This window comes from Meles meles, chromosome 10, assembly GCF_922984935.1.
Source record: "Meles meles chromosome 10, mMelMel3.1 paternal haplotype, whole genome shotgun sequence".
Classification (NCBI taxonomy): Eukaryota; Metazoa; Chordata; class Mammalia; order Carnivora; family Mustelidae; genus Meles; species Meles meles.
This window is the reverse complement of record NC_060075.1, coordinates 89,470,206-89,485,038: the sequence shown is the minus strand read 5'-3', so window position 1 is coordinate 89,485,038 and position 14,833 is coordinate 89,470,206. Positions and strand designations below refer to the sequence as shown.

The 14,833-nt window shown below is 41.9% G+C and overlaps 1 protein-coding gene across 2 annotated transcripts in view; it reads left to right on the top strand.

Annotated features, from left to right (window-relative positions):
• The window catches only part of PUS7 (pseudouridine synthase 7), a 60,176-nt gene that overhangs the window by 7,538 nt on the left and 37,805 nt on the right, over positions 1-14,833 (top strand). Inside the window, exons 2-6 of one of the 2 annotated variants that reach the window (XM_046021553.1) lie at positions 4,258-4,690; positions 5,786-5,870; positions 6,002-6,103; positions 9,581-9,725; positions 14,648-14,665. In XM_046021553.1, coding sequence (XP_045877509.1) covers positions 4,258-4,690; positions 5,786-5,870; positions 6,002-6,103; positions 9,581-9,725; positions 14,648-14,665 — 783 coding nt within the window. The remainder of the gene's footprint in view (positions 1-4,257; positions 4,691-5,785; positions 5,871-6,001; positions 6,104-9,580; positions 9,726-14,647; positions 14,666-14,833) is intronic. The other variant, XM_046021554.1, reaches the window with a different exon arrangement.

Genomic DNA, 14,833 nt, shown 5'->3' with positions numbered 1-14,833 from the left:
TCATCCAGTCCTGTTCCCATCACCTCTTAAATGTCCTGGAATCCAAACTTCTTTTCTGTCACCCTTGCCTCAGCTTTGGATCACATTGTACTCATTTCTTGCCTCAACTTCGGTTATACCCTCTTTTTTTTTTTTAAGTTTTATTTATTTTTTATTTAGTAATCTCTACACCCAACTTGGGGCTCAGACTCACAAGTTGGAGATCAAGAGTCACATGCTCGGGGCGCCTGGATGGCTCAGTGGGTTAAAGCCTCTGCCTTCGGCTCAGGTCATGATCCCAGAGTCCTGGGATCAAGCCCCGCATTGGGCTGTCTGCTCCGTGGAGAGCCTGCTTCCTCCTCTGCCTCTCTGCCTGCCTCTCTGCCTACTTGTAATCTCTGTCTGTCAAATAAATAAATATAAAAAGAAAAAAAAAAAGAAATCCCAAGGGGGAAAAAAAAAAAAGTCACATGCTCTTCCCACTGAGCCAGGCAGGTGCCCCTTGGCTGTAGCCTCTTTTCTTTCTTTCATTCATTCTTTTATTTATTTTTTAAAGATTTTATTTATTTATTTGACAGGCAGAGATGACAAGTAGGCAGAGAAGCAGGCAGAGAGAGAGGAGGAAGCAGTCTCCCTCCTGAGCAGAGAGCCCAATGTGGGGCTTGATCCCAGGACCCTGGGATCATAACCTGAGCTGAAGGCAGAGGCTTTAACCCACTGAGCCACCCAGGCGCCCCTGGCTATAGCATCTTACCTAGTCTTCCAGCTAACCCTGGTTTCTCTTCAAAGAGGTGTCGTGAAATCTTTCAAACTCAAAAGTCTAGCGGTGGTTTGGTTTTCAAGGTGGAATTCCCTGCATTCTGCCTGGTGTGGCATCTGCCCACTCCCCAGCTTTAGCTACAGACTCTCTCATTGTGTGTTTTACTCTCCATGATGTGTGATGAGCTCCTTGGGCTTCTTCCCATGCTCCTTGCTCTCCTGTGCCTCCTTGTCTCTGTACCTCCTACCACCCCCAACTCCTCCACCACAGCAAACACCTTCCTCCCTGCTTTCTGTGACCTTACCCCGTCCTCAAAACTTGGCTCAGGTGTTCATTTCTGGTCTTCCATTAGGAAAGGGTCTTCTCTGACACCCTGCCCATCAGTGCCCTCTGAGATCTATGTGTTCCCCTAGTCCCCGAGTGACCCCCTGTGCCCTCTGTGTCTCCCTCGCTGGCCTGTAGGCTCTGTGAGGGCAGCTTTGGTGACAGAACGTGAGCATGAGTTAGCATCAGTGTTTCATGAACGCATATTCTTTTTTTTTTATTACAGTTTGTTTAGAACAAATAAGGAGTAAATACTTTCTTATTTGAATTAGAGGTGATTTCATATAACTAGCTATGGGTGACTTCTGTTCCAGTTTCTTAGTTTCTTCTATTTTCTTTACTTAAATTTTTGTTTTTCAAAGGAAATTGATTTTATTGGTATCTTTCTGTACCTCTTCTCCCATTTTTTTGTAGTCATCATCATCCTCTTTTCTTTCATTTTGTGTGTGTATTTGTTTTACTTTACTTTTCTTTCCATTCTAGATTTTTGACAATGAAGCAAGATCAAATGTAGATTCTTTTTTTTTTTTTTAAACATTTGTTTATTTATGTAATCTCTACATCCAACATGGGGCTCAAATTCATGACTCTGAGATCAAGAGTTGCATGTTCCTCCAGCTGAGTCAGCTGGGCACCCTGCAAATGTGGATTCTTAAATTTTCGTTTATTGTTGTTATTCTGCTGTAGATGCTTCTGTAGTTGGTTTTCTTATTAACTAGGCCTTGGAGAACCTTCGAATATTAATTTTCTGCTCATTTATATTTATGAGAGTTTGTTTACTAAGTTTGTAGCATGTTAATTTTATCATCTCCTTATATAATTAACATAGGAAAACTTTTTTTTTCACTTTTTAAAAATTTCTTTTCAGCGTAACAGTATTCATTGTTTTTGCACCACACCCAGTGCTCCATGCAATACGTGCCCTCCCTATTACCCACCACCTGGTTCCCCAACCTCCCACCCCCCGCCCCTTCAAAACCCTCAGGTTGTTTTTCAGAGTCCATAGTCTCTCATGGTTCATCTCCCCTTCCAATTTCCCTCAACTCCCTTCTCCTCTCCATTTCCCCATGTCCTCCTTGTTATTTGTTATGCTCCACAAATAAGTGAAACCATATGATACTTGACTCTCTCTGCTTGACTTATTTCGCTCAGCATAATCTCTTCCAGCCCCGTCCATGTTGCTACAAAAGTTGGGTATTCATCCTTTCTGATGGAGGCATAATACTCCATAGTGTATATGGACCACATCTTCCTTATCCATTCGTCTGTTGAAGGGCATCTTGGTTCTTTCCACAGTTTGGCAACCGTGGCCATGGCTGCTATAAACATTGGGGTACAGATGGCTCTTCTTTTCACTACATCTGTATCTTTGGGGTAAATACCCAGTAGTGCAATTGCAGGGTCATAGGGAAGCTCTATTTTTAATTTCTTGAGGAATCTCCACACTGTTCTCCAAAGTGGCTGCACCAACTTGCATTCCCACCAACAGTGTAAGAGGGTTCCCCTTTCTCCACATCCTCTCCAACACACTTTGTTTCCTGTCTTGCTAATTTTGACCATTCTAACTGGTGTAAGGTGATATCTCAATGTGGTTTTAATTTGAATCTCCCTGATGGCTAGTGTTGATGAGCATTTTTTCATGTGTTGAGAGCCATTTGTATGTCTTCATTGGAGAAGTGTCTGTTCATATCTTCTGCCCATTTTTGGATATGATTATCTGTTTTGTTTGTGTTGAGTTTGAGGAGTTCTTTGTAGATCCTGGATATCAACCTTTTGTCTGTACTGTCATTTGCAAATATCTTCTCCCATTCTGTGGGTTGCCTTTTGTTTTGTTGACTGTTTAACATAGGAAAACTTCTATCCTTATTTCACCAAGAGTACCAAGTAAGATCAAATTAGATAAATGTATTTATTTTGATTGGCACATGTTACCCCTCTGGCAAGCTGCTCAGTACTGGGAAGTATGTATGGTTTCTTAGACTTTCCCTCATTACATTGTGTGTGGGCTGGTTAAATGATAATCTGTGTTTAAATTGTGGCAAAATACACATAACATGTAATATTAGTTTATTCATTTATTTTTACTTTTTTTTTAAATTTTTTTGACAGACAGAGATCACAAGTAGGCAGAGTGGCAGGCAGAGAGAGGGGGAAGCAGGCTCCCTGCTGAGCAGAGAGACTGATGCCTAGGGCTGGATCCCAGCTCATCATGACCTGAGCCAAAGGCAGAGCTTTAACCCAGTGAGCCACCCAGGCGCCCCAGTTTATTCATTTTTTGATAAGATTTTATTTGTTTAATTGAGAGTGATCATAAGTGGGGGGAGGGGCAGAGGGAGAAGCAGACTCCTCCCTGAGCAGGGAGCCCAGTGCAGGGCTGGATCCCAGCACCCAAGGATCCTGACCTGAGCTGAAGGCAGACCCTTTACCAACTGAGCCACCCATGCGCCCCATCTTACCCATTTTGAAGCATACAGTTCAGCAGTGTTACACACATTCACACTGTTGTGCAACCAGTATGCAGAGCTCATTCTAATCTTGCAAAACTGAAACTCTGTACCCAGTAAGCAACTCTGCATCCCCTTTGTTTTTTTTTTTTAATATGGTACGAGTATGCATTCATGTCAGTAAGTGTATTTATGTACTATTTTTGTTTAATCAGTTTTTTGAAAGGATGATAATCTCTGTGAAACAAAGTTCAAGTGATCTGACTGCGGTTTTCAGTAAAAGCAGCAGGTCACCCTGTTGTGCCCAGCCACCCATACCCTGTCCTAGAAGTAACCACCTTTCCTAGTTTCTATTCACACTGTTTCGACTTACTGTTCAGTTTATGTACCCAGGCATCATTGTTCTTAGTTTTTTGCTAATATGAAAGCACTGAGATGAGTATCCTTACAACTGAACTTGAAACACTTAACAAAAAAATTTCAGCACTTCAGTTATTTTAAATATTCCCTGAAAGTAGTATTTCTGGGTCAAAGAACATACATTTTTTTAAGGTTTATGAAACACACTCAAATTCTGTGCAGAAGTGTTGTGCCATTTTTCTGTGCCAGCATCAGGAAGAAGAATTGTAATAAATGAGTTTTAGGACCCTAGGAACAAAGTTAATTGTGCCTCTGTTTGCTGAAACTCACCCCTTAACTCCTCTTAGCAGAAGTGATTGTTACTTCCTGCTGTCTCTTCCTTCCCAAAAGGTTCTCTTAAATGTTTTCTTGGAGCCTTAAAAATGGAGATGACAGAAGCAACTGGTGTGTCGCTGAAACGTGGGTCTCATGCTGTCGAAGATAATGACTGTGTGGCCCCAGCTGAGGAGGCAAAGAGACAGAAGGTCTTGGATGGCGGTCTGACCACAGGTCAGGATGGCCTGGAGCATGTCTCTCCTCCCAGTGGTGTAGACATGCCTGGAGCACCCGCAGCTGTAAGTGCCGGAGAAGGTAGAAAAAATTCTGATGTGCAGGTGGAGGAAGAGGAAGAGGAGGAAGAAGATGGCCTTTCGGAGGAGGGTGAGGAGGAGGAGGAAGCTGAGAGTTTTGCAGACATGATGAAGCACGGCCTCACTGAACTCGACGTTGGCATCACCAAGTTTGTAAGTTCCCATCAGGGATTTTCAGGCATCTTGAAAGAAAGGTATGTTTTTATTTATGTGTCAAATTATTTTCATTTTGTTTGTTGTTTTCTTGAGGAAGAAATCAGCAAAAGGCTCTTCTATTTCTTTTTCTTCTTTTTTTTTTTTTTAAAGAATTTATTTATTTATTTGACAGAGAGACACAGCGAGAGAGGGAACACAAGCAGGGGGAGTGGGTGAGGGAGAAGCAGACTCTCCTGCTGAGCAGGGAGCCGGATGCGGGACTCAATCCCAGGACCCTGGGATCATGACCTGAGCTGAAGGCAGACGCCTAATGACTAAACCACCCAGGGGCCCTCTGTTTATTCTTCTATTTAGCTTTCTATCCCCAAGGATTGTTTACTGATGGTCACAAAGGAATGGGATGGAGAAGAGCTGCCTAAATAGGCAGATGAAGCCATTTAAAGATAAAATGAGTGAATAAAAATAATTTTTGTGGCATGCCTTGCTCATATGTGAATGAGTGCTCTTCACTTCTTTGAAATATATTATTGTAAATGGTCTTAAGTTTTCTCTTGAATTGATTTTCAAATCTTAAACTCAGCTCTTTCACCCGAATGTGCCACGTCTATAGTAGAAAGCAGGTAGTCTTTGGAGCCTGGTGGCTCTGGGTGTGAATCTAGTCCAGTTACTGCGTTTACTTAACTGAGAGCCTCGGTAGCCTTTTCCAGAAAATGGATCCTTGGGGTTCTTGAGAGGATTTTAAGTAATGTGTGTAGAGTATTTAGCATAATGGTAAGCTTCAGGTTGGTTCATGGTAGACTCATAGGGTTCTGATTTAATTAACCGTCCCATATTTTAGGATTCACTTTAGTATGGACTGTCTCTATAACATTCCTACGCTTTGATTTATGCATTTCTCTGAAAGAATATTCTAGAAGTTCAGAGGGCCTTTACATTGCAATACAAAGCCAAGCCATGGCTTAAAATTCATTAAGAAACCAGAAGGAATAACTCCATGTGAATTTTGTACTGAAGATTGTTTTTTAAATCCCTGTTTTGTACAACAACAAGGCTTAATGTTAATAAATTTTCTCCTAAAATTACTAGGAAGCAAAATGTTAATGCTTTGAAAATTTGTGTTTCCTTTTCATTAGATACTCTGACTTCGTTGTTCATGAAATAGGAAAAGATGGACGGATCAGCCATTTGGATGACTTGTCTGTCCCGGTGGATGAGGAGGTAAGAGCAGCTCTCCAGCAAAAGTCACCTTCTGTATAAAATAGCATTTCCTGGAGATCCTGGAAATATGGATCTCTAACAGCTTTAAATTCTGTGTTTGACTCACTGGGAGTTTCATCATTATTTTCAAGGATCCTTCAGAAGATGTATTTACGGTTTTGACAGCTGAAGAAAAGCAGCGTTTAGAAGAACTCCAGCTTTTTAAAAATAAGGAAACCAGTGTTGCCATCGAGGTAAATAGCACAAAAATGTATGGAAAAGTTTCTTTAGGGCTTCGAGTGCTTCTTTTTGGGTGAACATATCTAAGTGTCTGTTAGAAAAATTATAGTAGTTTTAAAAAAGTATGACCATGCTCTATTTGATCTAAAAGAGCATTACACTAAAAATGTTTTTATCGGGGCGCCTGGATGGCTCAGTCAGTTAAGCGTCTGCCTTCGGGCATGGGGCTCCCTGCTCAGGAGGGGAGTCTCCTTCTCCATCTGCCATTTCCCTCCTTGTGCTCTTTGGCTCTATCTCTCTGTCAAATAAATAAATAAACAATAAATAAAAATGTTTCTGTCAGTGGCAGATAACCTGTATCCAGATAAACTATAACAAAAAAGCTAACATTTTTGTTTTAAGAAAATTTTATATTTTTTTCTAACACATGACCACAAATCAACAAAGAGAGGTGTTGTTTGGAACCATAGAGTAAATTTTCTGTCACATGGTGTCTGTAGCCAAAGGACTAGGACAGCCTGACAATCAGATGTGTGGCCTGATAGGGAGGCGGTGGTCTTGGCTCTGCTTCCTGCAGCCTCTGGGTCTCAGGTGGGTTTTTAGAGGGAGAGGTGTTGGGGAAAGAGAAGGGAAATGTCTCTGCTTAACTTCAATCTGCTTCCTCTGTGGAGGAAAAGAGGAGCTGAGCTACTAAATGCAATAGTGGATGCCTTTTCAAAAGCTTTTGTTATGAAAATTTTATTCTTCTCGATTAGTGCTGTCCAGTGGAATTATAATGCATACCATGTTTTTCATTTTAAACTTTCTAAAAACTTACAGAGGTGAAATTAATTTTTACAGTATATTTTATTTACCCTAATACGTTTTAGGACGCCTGGGTGGCTCAGTTGGTTAAGCAGCTGCCTTCGGTTCAGGTCATGATCCCAGCGTCCTGAGATCGAGTCCCACATCTGGCTCCTTGTTCAGCAGGGAGCCTGCTTCTCCCTCTGTCTCCATCTGCCTGTGCTCTCTCTCTCTCTCTGACAAATAAATAAATAAAATCTTAAAAATAAATAAATAAATAAAAATAAAATAAAGTATCATTTCAGGGCACCTAGGTGGCTTAGTTAAACATCTGACTCCTGATTTCGACTCAGGTCATGGTCTCAGGGTCATTAGATCAAGCCCCACGCTGGGCCCTGCACTCAGCTGGGAGTCTGCTTGAGATTCTTCTCCCTCTCCCTCTGCCCTTTCCCCCACTCTTGTTCTCTCTGGAATAAATGAATAAATTTAAAAAAAAATAATAAAAATAGAATAGTTCAACAGGTAATATCTCTATATATTTTTAAAATTACAAATGAGATGTTCTTTTGTTTGTTTGTTTTGTTAAAGATTTTACTTATTTGACAGAGACAGTGAGCCGAAGAGAACACAAGCATGGGGAGTGAGAGAGGGAGAAGCAGGCTTCCTGTGGAGCAGAGAACCGAATATGGGGCTCAATCCCAGGACCCTGGGATCATGACCTGAACCAAAGGCAGACGCTTAATGACTGAGCCACCCAGGCACCCCACAAATGAGATGTTTTTACATTCTTTTTTTTCCCTGCTTAATCATCAGAATCTGGTGTTCCTTTATGCGGTAACATAGCTCAGTTGAGACTAGCCACATTTAGGGACTCTGTTGCCATCTGTAGCTCACGACTGCCGTATGGGATAGCGCAGCTCTAGGTGATACAAGATTTTAAGAGTCTTGTAGCATAAGATTTTTAGAATTTTAAGTTTATGTTAAATTCATTTTATACCATAGTTTAATGACCTGCTTGATCTGGGGTTGTCTGAAATCCTGCTTTCCATCACTCCCAGTTAACAAGAGCTTACCATAACCTTTCAGAATTCATTATCTGCCCCCAACCCTTGGCTCCTCTTCCCATCCACTGAAATGTCCCCAAAGTATGTATATTACAATTTTAGGGTTCATCAACTACTGAATTTACCGATCGATAAAATCTTGCAGTACCAAAGAGAAAACAAAGAACTGTTTTTGGGAGCCGTCTGGGAGGGTGGCTCAGGTTTCTCTTGCTTGTACAACACAGTGGCAGATCTCAACCCTGTAGTGTGCGTTTTCCTGTGTGGATAGCAGAATTTACTGTCACCTGAAAAGCTATAATCATGCCATCTACTGTAAGTTTTTACCTTTAAAGATAAAGCCTGGGCACATTTTCTTGTTTGTAAAATGAGGATGGACTTGCCAAATATTTAAAGTCTAACTATGTGTTCAGTCATCTGCACAAAGTTTGATTCCAGCTCAGTGCTCAGTTAATACCAGATCTAGACTCATTTTTAATATGAAAATGTCACATGTCTGTAATTAAAATGTAGTTTGTTTTCTTTTACATTTTTAATTTTATGAAAATATTACTAAGTTTAGCAAGTAGTTTAGTGTATCCTGGTGTTCTTCGCTTGCAGGTTGCAGTCCTCAGTGGATCATGGAATCAGTTTAGTAGAACTTAACTGAGATCTGTGTGAATGCAATACGATAAAACAGAAAATAACGGTGTATTGTACACATAAAGGATAAATACTGTTTTTGTAAAAAAAATTTTAGGTCTTTAGTAAGGCATATAACATACATATTTCTGGTGGTTGAATCCAGATATGAAATGTATTTCTTAGTGTGAGACACATTCAGAAAGTGAACTACAGTTTTGTATTTTTTTTTAAAAGGGAACATGTGTGCAGCAGGGGCCAGGGGCAGAGAGAGAATCTTAGGCAGACTCCACACCCACTGCAGAGCTGGAGCCCAACGCGGGGCTTGATCCCATGACCCTGAGAATCATGACCTGAGCTGAAATCGAGAGTCAGACGCTCAACCTAGTGTGCCACCCAGGCACCCCTGAACAATGGTTCTATTAACTAACAAGTTTACATTTTCTTGATGTTGATTTTATTTTTTATTATGAACAAATGTGCTAGAACATCATTATAAAATAATCTAAAATAGGGCTCATTGTGGGGCAGTTGTAGATTGGAGCGTTCCAGGGAGTTGAGTGTGTGATCCCCCAAAGGCCCAGCTTGCTGACATCGCCATCTGGAAGCCCTGAGTCCCTGAGCAGCAGTGTCTGTGATGGGCGCCTTCGGAGTCTCACAGCCTGGATTTCACATCTGGCGCCGCCTTCCTCCAGCTGTGAGCTGGGACACATTCCTTCACTTCTGTCAGCTCCGTTTTCCTTCTCTCCGAGCAGGTGTAGGGGTGGCATGGTGAGGAGATGATGGGGATTAAATAAGCCGATGACTGCGAAGTTCTTGGTACTGTACCTGGGGCAGTCACGCTCAGTAAACAGGCTCGTAAGATGAGCAGCGTTACGGAGCTCTGGGAGATCCTGCAGTCCTACCCACGGACTCTGTTACTTCGCACGGTTGATAACATGACTCGTGTTTTTACTGACTCATTAGTGTTATCTCCCTGTTTGATATTTGTTAAATCAGTAGTCACGGTATTTCTGTTTTTAATAGGTTATTGAGGACACCAAAGAGAAAAGAACCGTCATCCATCAGGCGATTAAATCTCTGTTTCCAGGATTAGAGACAAAAACGGAGGACAGAGAGGGGAAGAAATATATTGTAGCCTACCATGCAGCTGGGAAAAAGGCTCTGGCAAGTAAGTGTGTGAGTGACCTGGCATTTGTGCTGTCGGGGGACCATCCTGCTCCTCCTGCTCTTAACTGCTCATGTTTCAGGGCTACTTGGCTGGTGGGCAGGAGAGGATATTGGCCGTGTCACTCTTTCAGAGAAGGTGGATAATAGCTTTCACGTTCACAGAGCAGCCCTGTAGAATGTGTCTGGTCGGGAGCACTGGGTCTCTTTTGGGAGTCAGGATTTGCTATAGTTATAGTGGTGCCGAAGAGACAGTGCTAGGAATTTGATACGTTCCCTGAGGAGCAGAATGGGCTCAGCGGTAATTCAAGAAGAAAATGGAAGGGTATTGCTCATTCCGTGCCTTAATGGAGAAAAGAAAGCTTTCAGTGAACCCCAAATCCCAGTGGCATATTTTCTGCCAAACCCCTATATCGGAAGGCCTGCTGCTTTCCAACTGTGAGTTTTTTCACTCATACATAAAAAACCATGGAATATATGGGAAAGCACCCCTTTGCCCGTGCTCATCTTTTGTTGTATATCATTCACTTGAAACAAGTCTAATATGTTTTCTATAGCCATGAAAATTTCTCTGTCCTTAAGAAAAAATAGGTCGTCTGCCAAATCAGCGGACAAAATTCTAGTGAAAATGACAGTGGGGAAAAAGATATTTCCTCACCCTTGTCCCCTGCCCTTGATGGCTTCTATTAGGGGAGAGTTATTTCTAGATATATTTGTCAGAGCAAAACTCGAAGACTGTGTAACAAAAGACTGCTCACACAGTTGGTGCTTTGTCAGTCTTCTCTCAGGTTAATGCTATGAGTGAGTGAAGGCTTAATTGTTTGTAACTATGAATCTAGAGAAATGAGGCCATTATAAGAAAAATGGGCACAGAAATAAGGTTCAGCTGTGCCTGAAAAAAAGATAATGTAGTTGGTTCAGTATGTCTGGATAGTGACACAGAAATGAGAAATCTCGAGCAGGTGGGAGGAGAAGGTGGACATTGGAGGCCACTTCTCAGTGGACACTGCAAAGGAAATGAGATTATGTGTTCTGGAACAGCTGAGGGGACTCCTCAAGCCATATGCTGATGTCTTGCTTGCTGCACATTTCTTTGATGTCTGAGTCACAGTATAAAATGGTTCTCCAGCCAGAGCTGTTCAGGAGCATTAATCCCAATGGAAAGTGATTTGAGTGAATTTTTTTTTTGCCTTCTCCCAAGATTGGCAAATGGCTGGTTACTGTCCTGGATGTAGAGAGGGTGCCGTGGTGCACTCAGGCTCCTGTTCTCTCAAGAAGCCCGGGCTGAGCATGGCTGCTAGTGAGCCGTTCCTTGTAGAGAGGCAATCCCCATGTTGGGCAGCAGCCCCCTTTTAAAGGCAAGGTCTTGATTCTGCTGAGTGTGGTCATGAGGAAGCAGGTTAGCAAAACCTGGATTGTTTTGACTGGCTGCTGCTTGGAAATTATCTTTCTTTCCTAGAGGATGCTGGCCTTTGTGGCCTGCAGGTAGGGGAGTTAGGGCGTTTATTTGCACTTCATGGTGGCCCTGAGAGTCTTCCCACCCTTTCCCCTCAAGTGAGTGGCACCAGATCTTTCACATTCTGTCTTTAGCCACATTCTCTACGCCTAAGCCATACCCACCTTCCTTTTTTTCCAAATAAGAAATTTCCTTAAGATTTTTTAGGTGAGATGCTGAGCTCTGTAGGACCTGAACCACCTTCGCTTTTTCCCTTGCACATCTTCAGTAAAACAGGAAATTCTCACTCGAGGAAGCATTCAGGCAGGTCAGATTGGATCGTTCACCTGCATGGAGTTCTAAACCTCTTGAGCTTGAGTTGTCTTGGCGTTTGGTCAAAGTGGACTAGAGGTCTGAGCCATTCTCGCCCACCTCCTCATAGCCCCAGACAGACACTGGAGGGCCTGTGTTCATCTCTTCGAGATCCAACTCCCCACCAGTGAGAGTGCCTTAGTTAAAGACCGTTGGAAAAGTCAGGAGTGCTGGGATCCAGAGACCACCCTTCATGCCCCTGCAAATAGAGTCCAGTACCAATTGATAACTTAATGTTTTGAACTTCCTTCACTAGCATGTGAATAAATTAGCTTTTAGAGCTTCATTGCAAAGCTAAGTTTATAGTGTTTTTAGTGCTCCTTTCCTACCATATCCTGATATTAATTGTTACATGCGTTACTGAGCAGATTGCCAAATTCTCACCTAAAAGACCATGCATCCTAAAACATAGACACAGTGGATTCCGCATCATGGTGTTCAGACACCACAGATTACCAGCTGTTTTACCTCTGATGCTATGTTGTTTATGAATCCAGTCTGATAGGGCATTCACCTGCCAAACCATGCCTAATGGTATTTTCTGAAAATATTATGTAATTATTATAAGCCATGTAGTCAGGTAAACTAATATGTATTTTCAGATAGATCATATATTCCAAATGCCTCTAAGAACATCTTTTTTAAAAGACTTAAGTAAAAAATAAGAAAAAAAATTTGCCACATGATATGTAGAGGTTCCTGCATACCTTCTGAAAGGAATGGGTCCCAGCAGGGATACCCACCCAGATAAAGGAATCCACAGAGACTCCAGAGAAAGGGCCAGACAGATAAAAAGGAAACTCCCCGGGAGAGGCTGGTATTGTGGAATCGACAGGAAGAGGGAATGCCAAGAACCAAAGTGCTTAGCAGTGGAAAACACTACAGGTTGGTCCAGCAAGATAAGCACTCTGAAATAGATCTGTCAGTTTGTAGCCACATTGATATCATTGGGGCGTTTGCCGTAGAAGCTCGAGTAGAAGAGGGTTGGAAACCAGTTGACACCGTCGGCTGAGCTGGAAGGCACCAGTACGGAATGCTGTTTGAAATAAGCTGTAAAGAGGGGCGCCCTGCTGGCTCATTCAGAGGTGTGCGTGGCTCTTGATTTCGCAGGTGTAAGTTTGAGCCCCACCTGGGGTGTAGAGATTACTTGAATAAATAAATTTAAAAAAAATAAGCTGTGAAGAGAAGGAGAAAGGAGGGCAGCATGGTTGAGGGGGATGCAAGTTTGACTTTTAAAATGGAAGAGTCCTGGGCGTCTTGAAAGAGCCAGTGGAGAGAGTGGGCAGAAATTCTGGGGGGAGAGTGATAGCAGGTGGGACAGGATCCTGAGGCAGCTGGAAGGTCAGTGCGCAGCGATGCAGTCCTGGAAATGGCCTTGAATAAGAAGGAAAGAATGTTCTGCATGCTACCCCATCATGTCATCTTTCTAGAGCTCCATTTTTCCTTCCTTATTCATGGGGATCTCTGTGCTCCATACCTGGCCCTTCCCGAATGTGGTTTCTTTTTCTCCCTGGTTTCTATTTCTACTGGACTGGCGCTGCCCTATCAGACCATCAGAAGGTTGCTTTCTGTGATCTCAGCCTGAGAATTCTTTGCATTCCATCTTTTAAATCCGTGTGTCTCAAAAAAGTCTGAAAGTTATTTTTAATTCTCTTAAATTATAAAGCTACATACATGCTCCTTAGCATTCCAAGGATTTGGAGTTTTAGAAAGTCCCATTCACCCAGAATAAGTTGAGTCTTGCTGATTTTTCCATTATTCAAAATATTCCCAGTTAATTAATGCATATGCTTACTATTTTGTATACTGAGTGCGCCTAGAAAAAGAATCCTCGTATGTTAGTGACAGAGGAGATAATGGTATGCATGTGCAGTGCTTGGATTTGCTAATAAAAGATGCATGCTTGTGAGCCAAAACTCATGCTCGGTTGTCATGGTTTCTCTTAGGGTATAGTAGCATTAAGTTTTTGAGCCTTGTGGCCTCATTCATTTCTCGCCATTATAGTTGAGTGGGAAGGGGAAGGGGTCCTGAGGGGGTCATTAAGGACGCATACAGTTCCACTGCATCATTTCTGACCACAAGGTTTCTTCGACTTTTTATTATGAATATTTTCAAACAGGCACAGAGTGTGGTATATATTGAACCACTGTGGACCCACCAACCACCTTCAGGATTGTTCACATTCTGTTGTTTTTGCTTGATCTTTTCCTCCTGCTCATTTTTCTTGTGAAGTGTTCTAAAGAAAATTCTCTGCAGCACTTCATTTCACTCATAAATACTTCAGTGTGTATTTAGCAGCTAAGGACTAAAACCCCAAACCATTATCATACCCTACATAACCAACAATAATTTATTAATATCCAATACCCAGTGCGCATTCAGTTTTTTCCCCAGTTGTCTCAAATACGTCTTTTACAATAGATGACTTGTCAGACAATGATACAAAAAGGTCTGAACATTGCATTAAATAGAGAAGTCTCTAAAATCATCTTACATCCCTTCAAATTTATCATTTCAGGAGCTGTTTTCTGTAAGGATTTCTCAAATCTTTATTGAATAAAAAAATCTTTATAACTCAATGCCAGAAACCATAAAGCATGGAAAAACACAAAGCAAAACAATAATTACATGCAGTGTCACCAACCAAAAGATAATCACAAGTAGCACTTTGTGAAAACAAATCTCTAGATGGAGCAGCATTTTGCATTAGTTCTTTTTCTTTTTTTTTTTTAAACTTTTATTTAAATTCCAGTTAACATGCCTTGTAACACTAGTGTTGGGTAGACAACACACTGTATTCAGTGGTAAACCTTACGCTGCGTCCCGTGGGTACGGACAGTGCAGCTTTGAGGATGAACAGACCTGCCCTTGTGAGGAGGCTGAGACAGGGAGGCTGGTACCTATAGGTGAGTTCTCTCCTCATTCACTGTTTGCCTCTGTGACATTCCATTGTTAACGTCTGAATGGCTGTTAACCCACCACATAACTACCAGGTACTGTAGCAGTCCTTGGTAGGAAATTTCCATGCGATCATTTGCATGTTCACCTCTAAAGCACTTTAATATTACTATAAATTAAACATTGCTCTCTTGTGCTCTTTATGCTGTGCATTTGGACAGAGGTCAGAACTGCAGCAGGTAAGAGCGGTTGGTGTTTCATGTAGAGAAAATGAAATGCCAATGATTTTTCTCCCAAGTGCTAAGTAGAAGACAATTTTGGTTAACTGGTGAGCTGGATGGAAAGCCAAAAATAATACTCTTATTCACAATTTTCTGAGGATGAGTTGCGAAGAATTCCCATGAAGA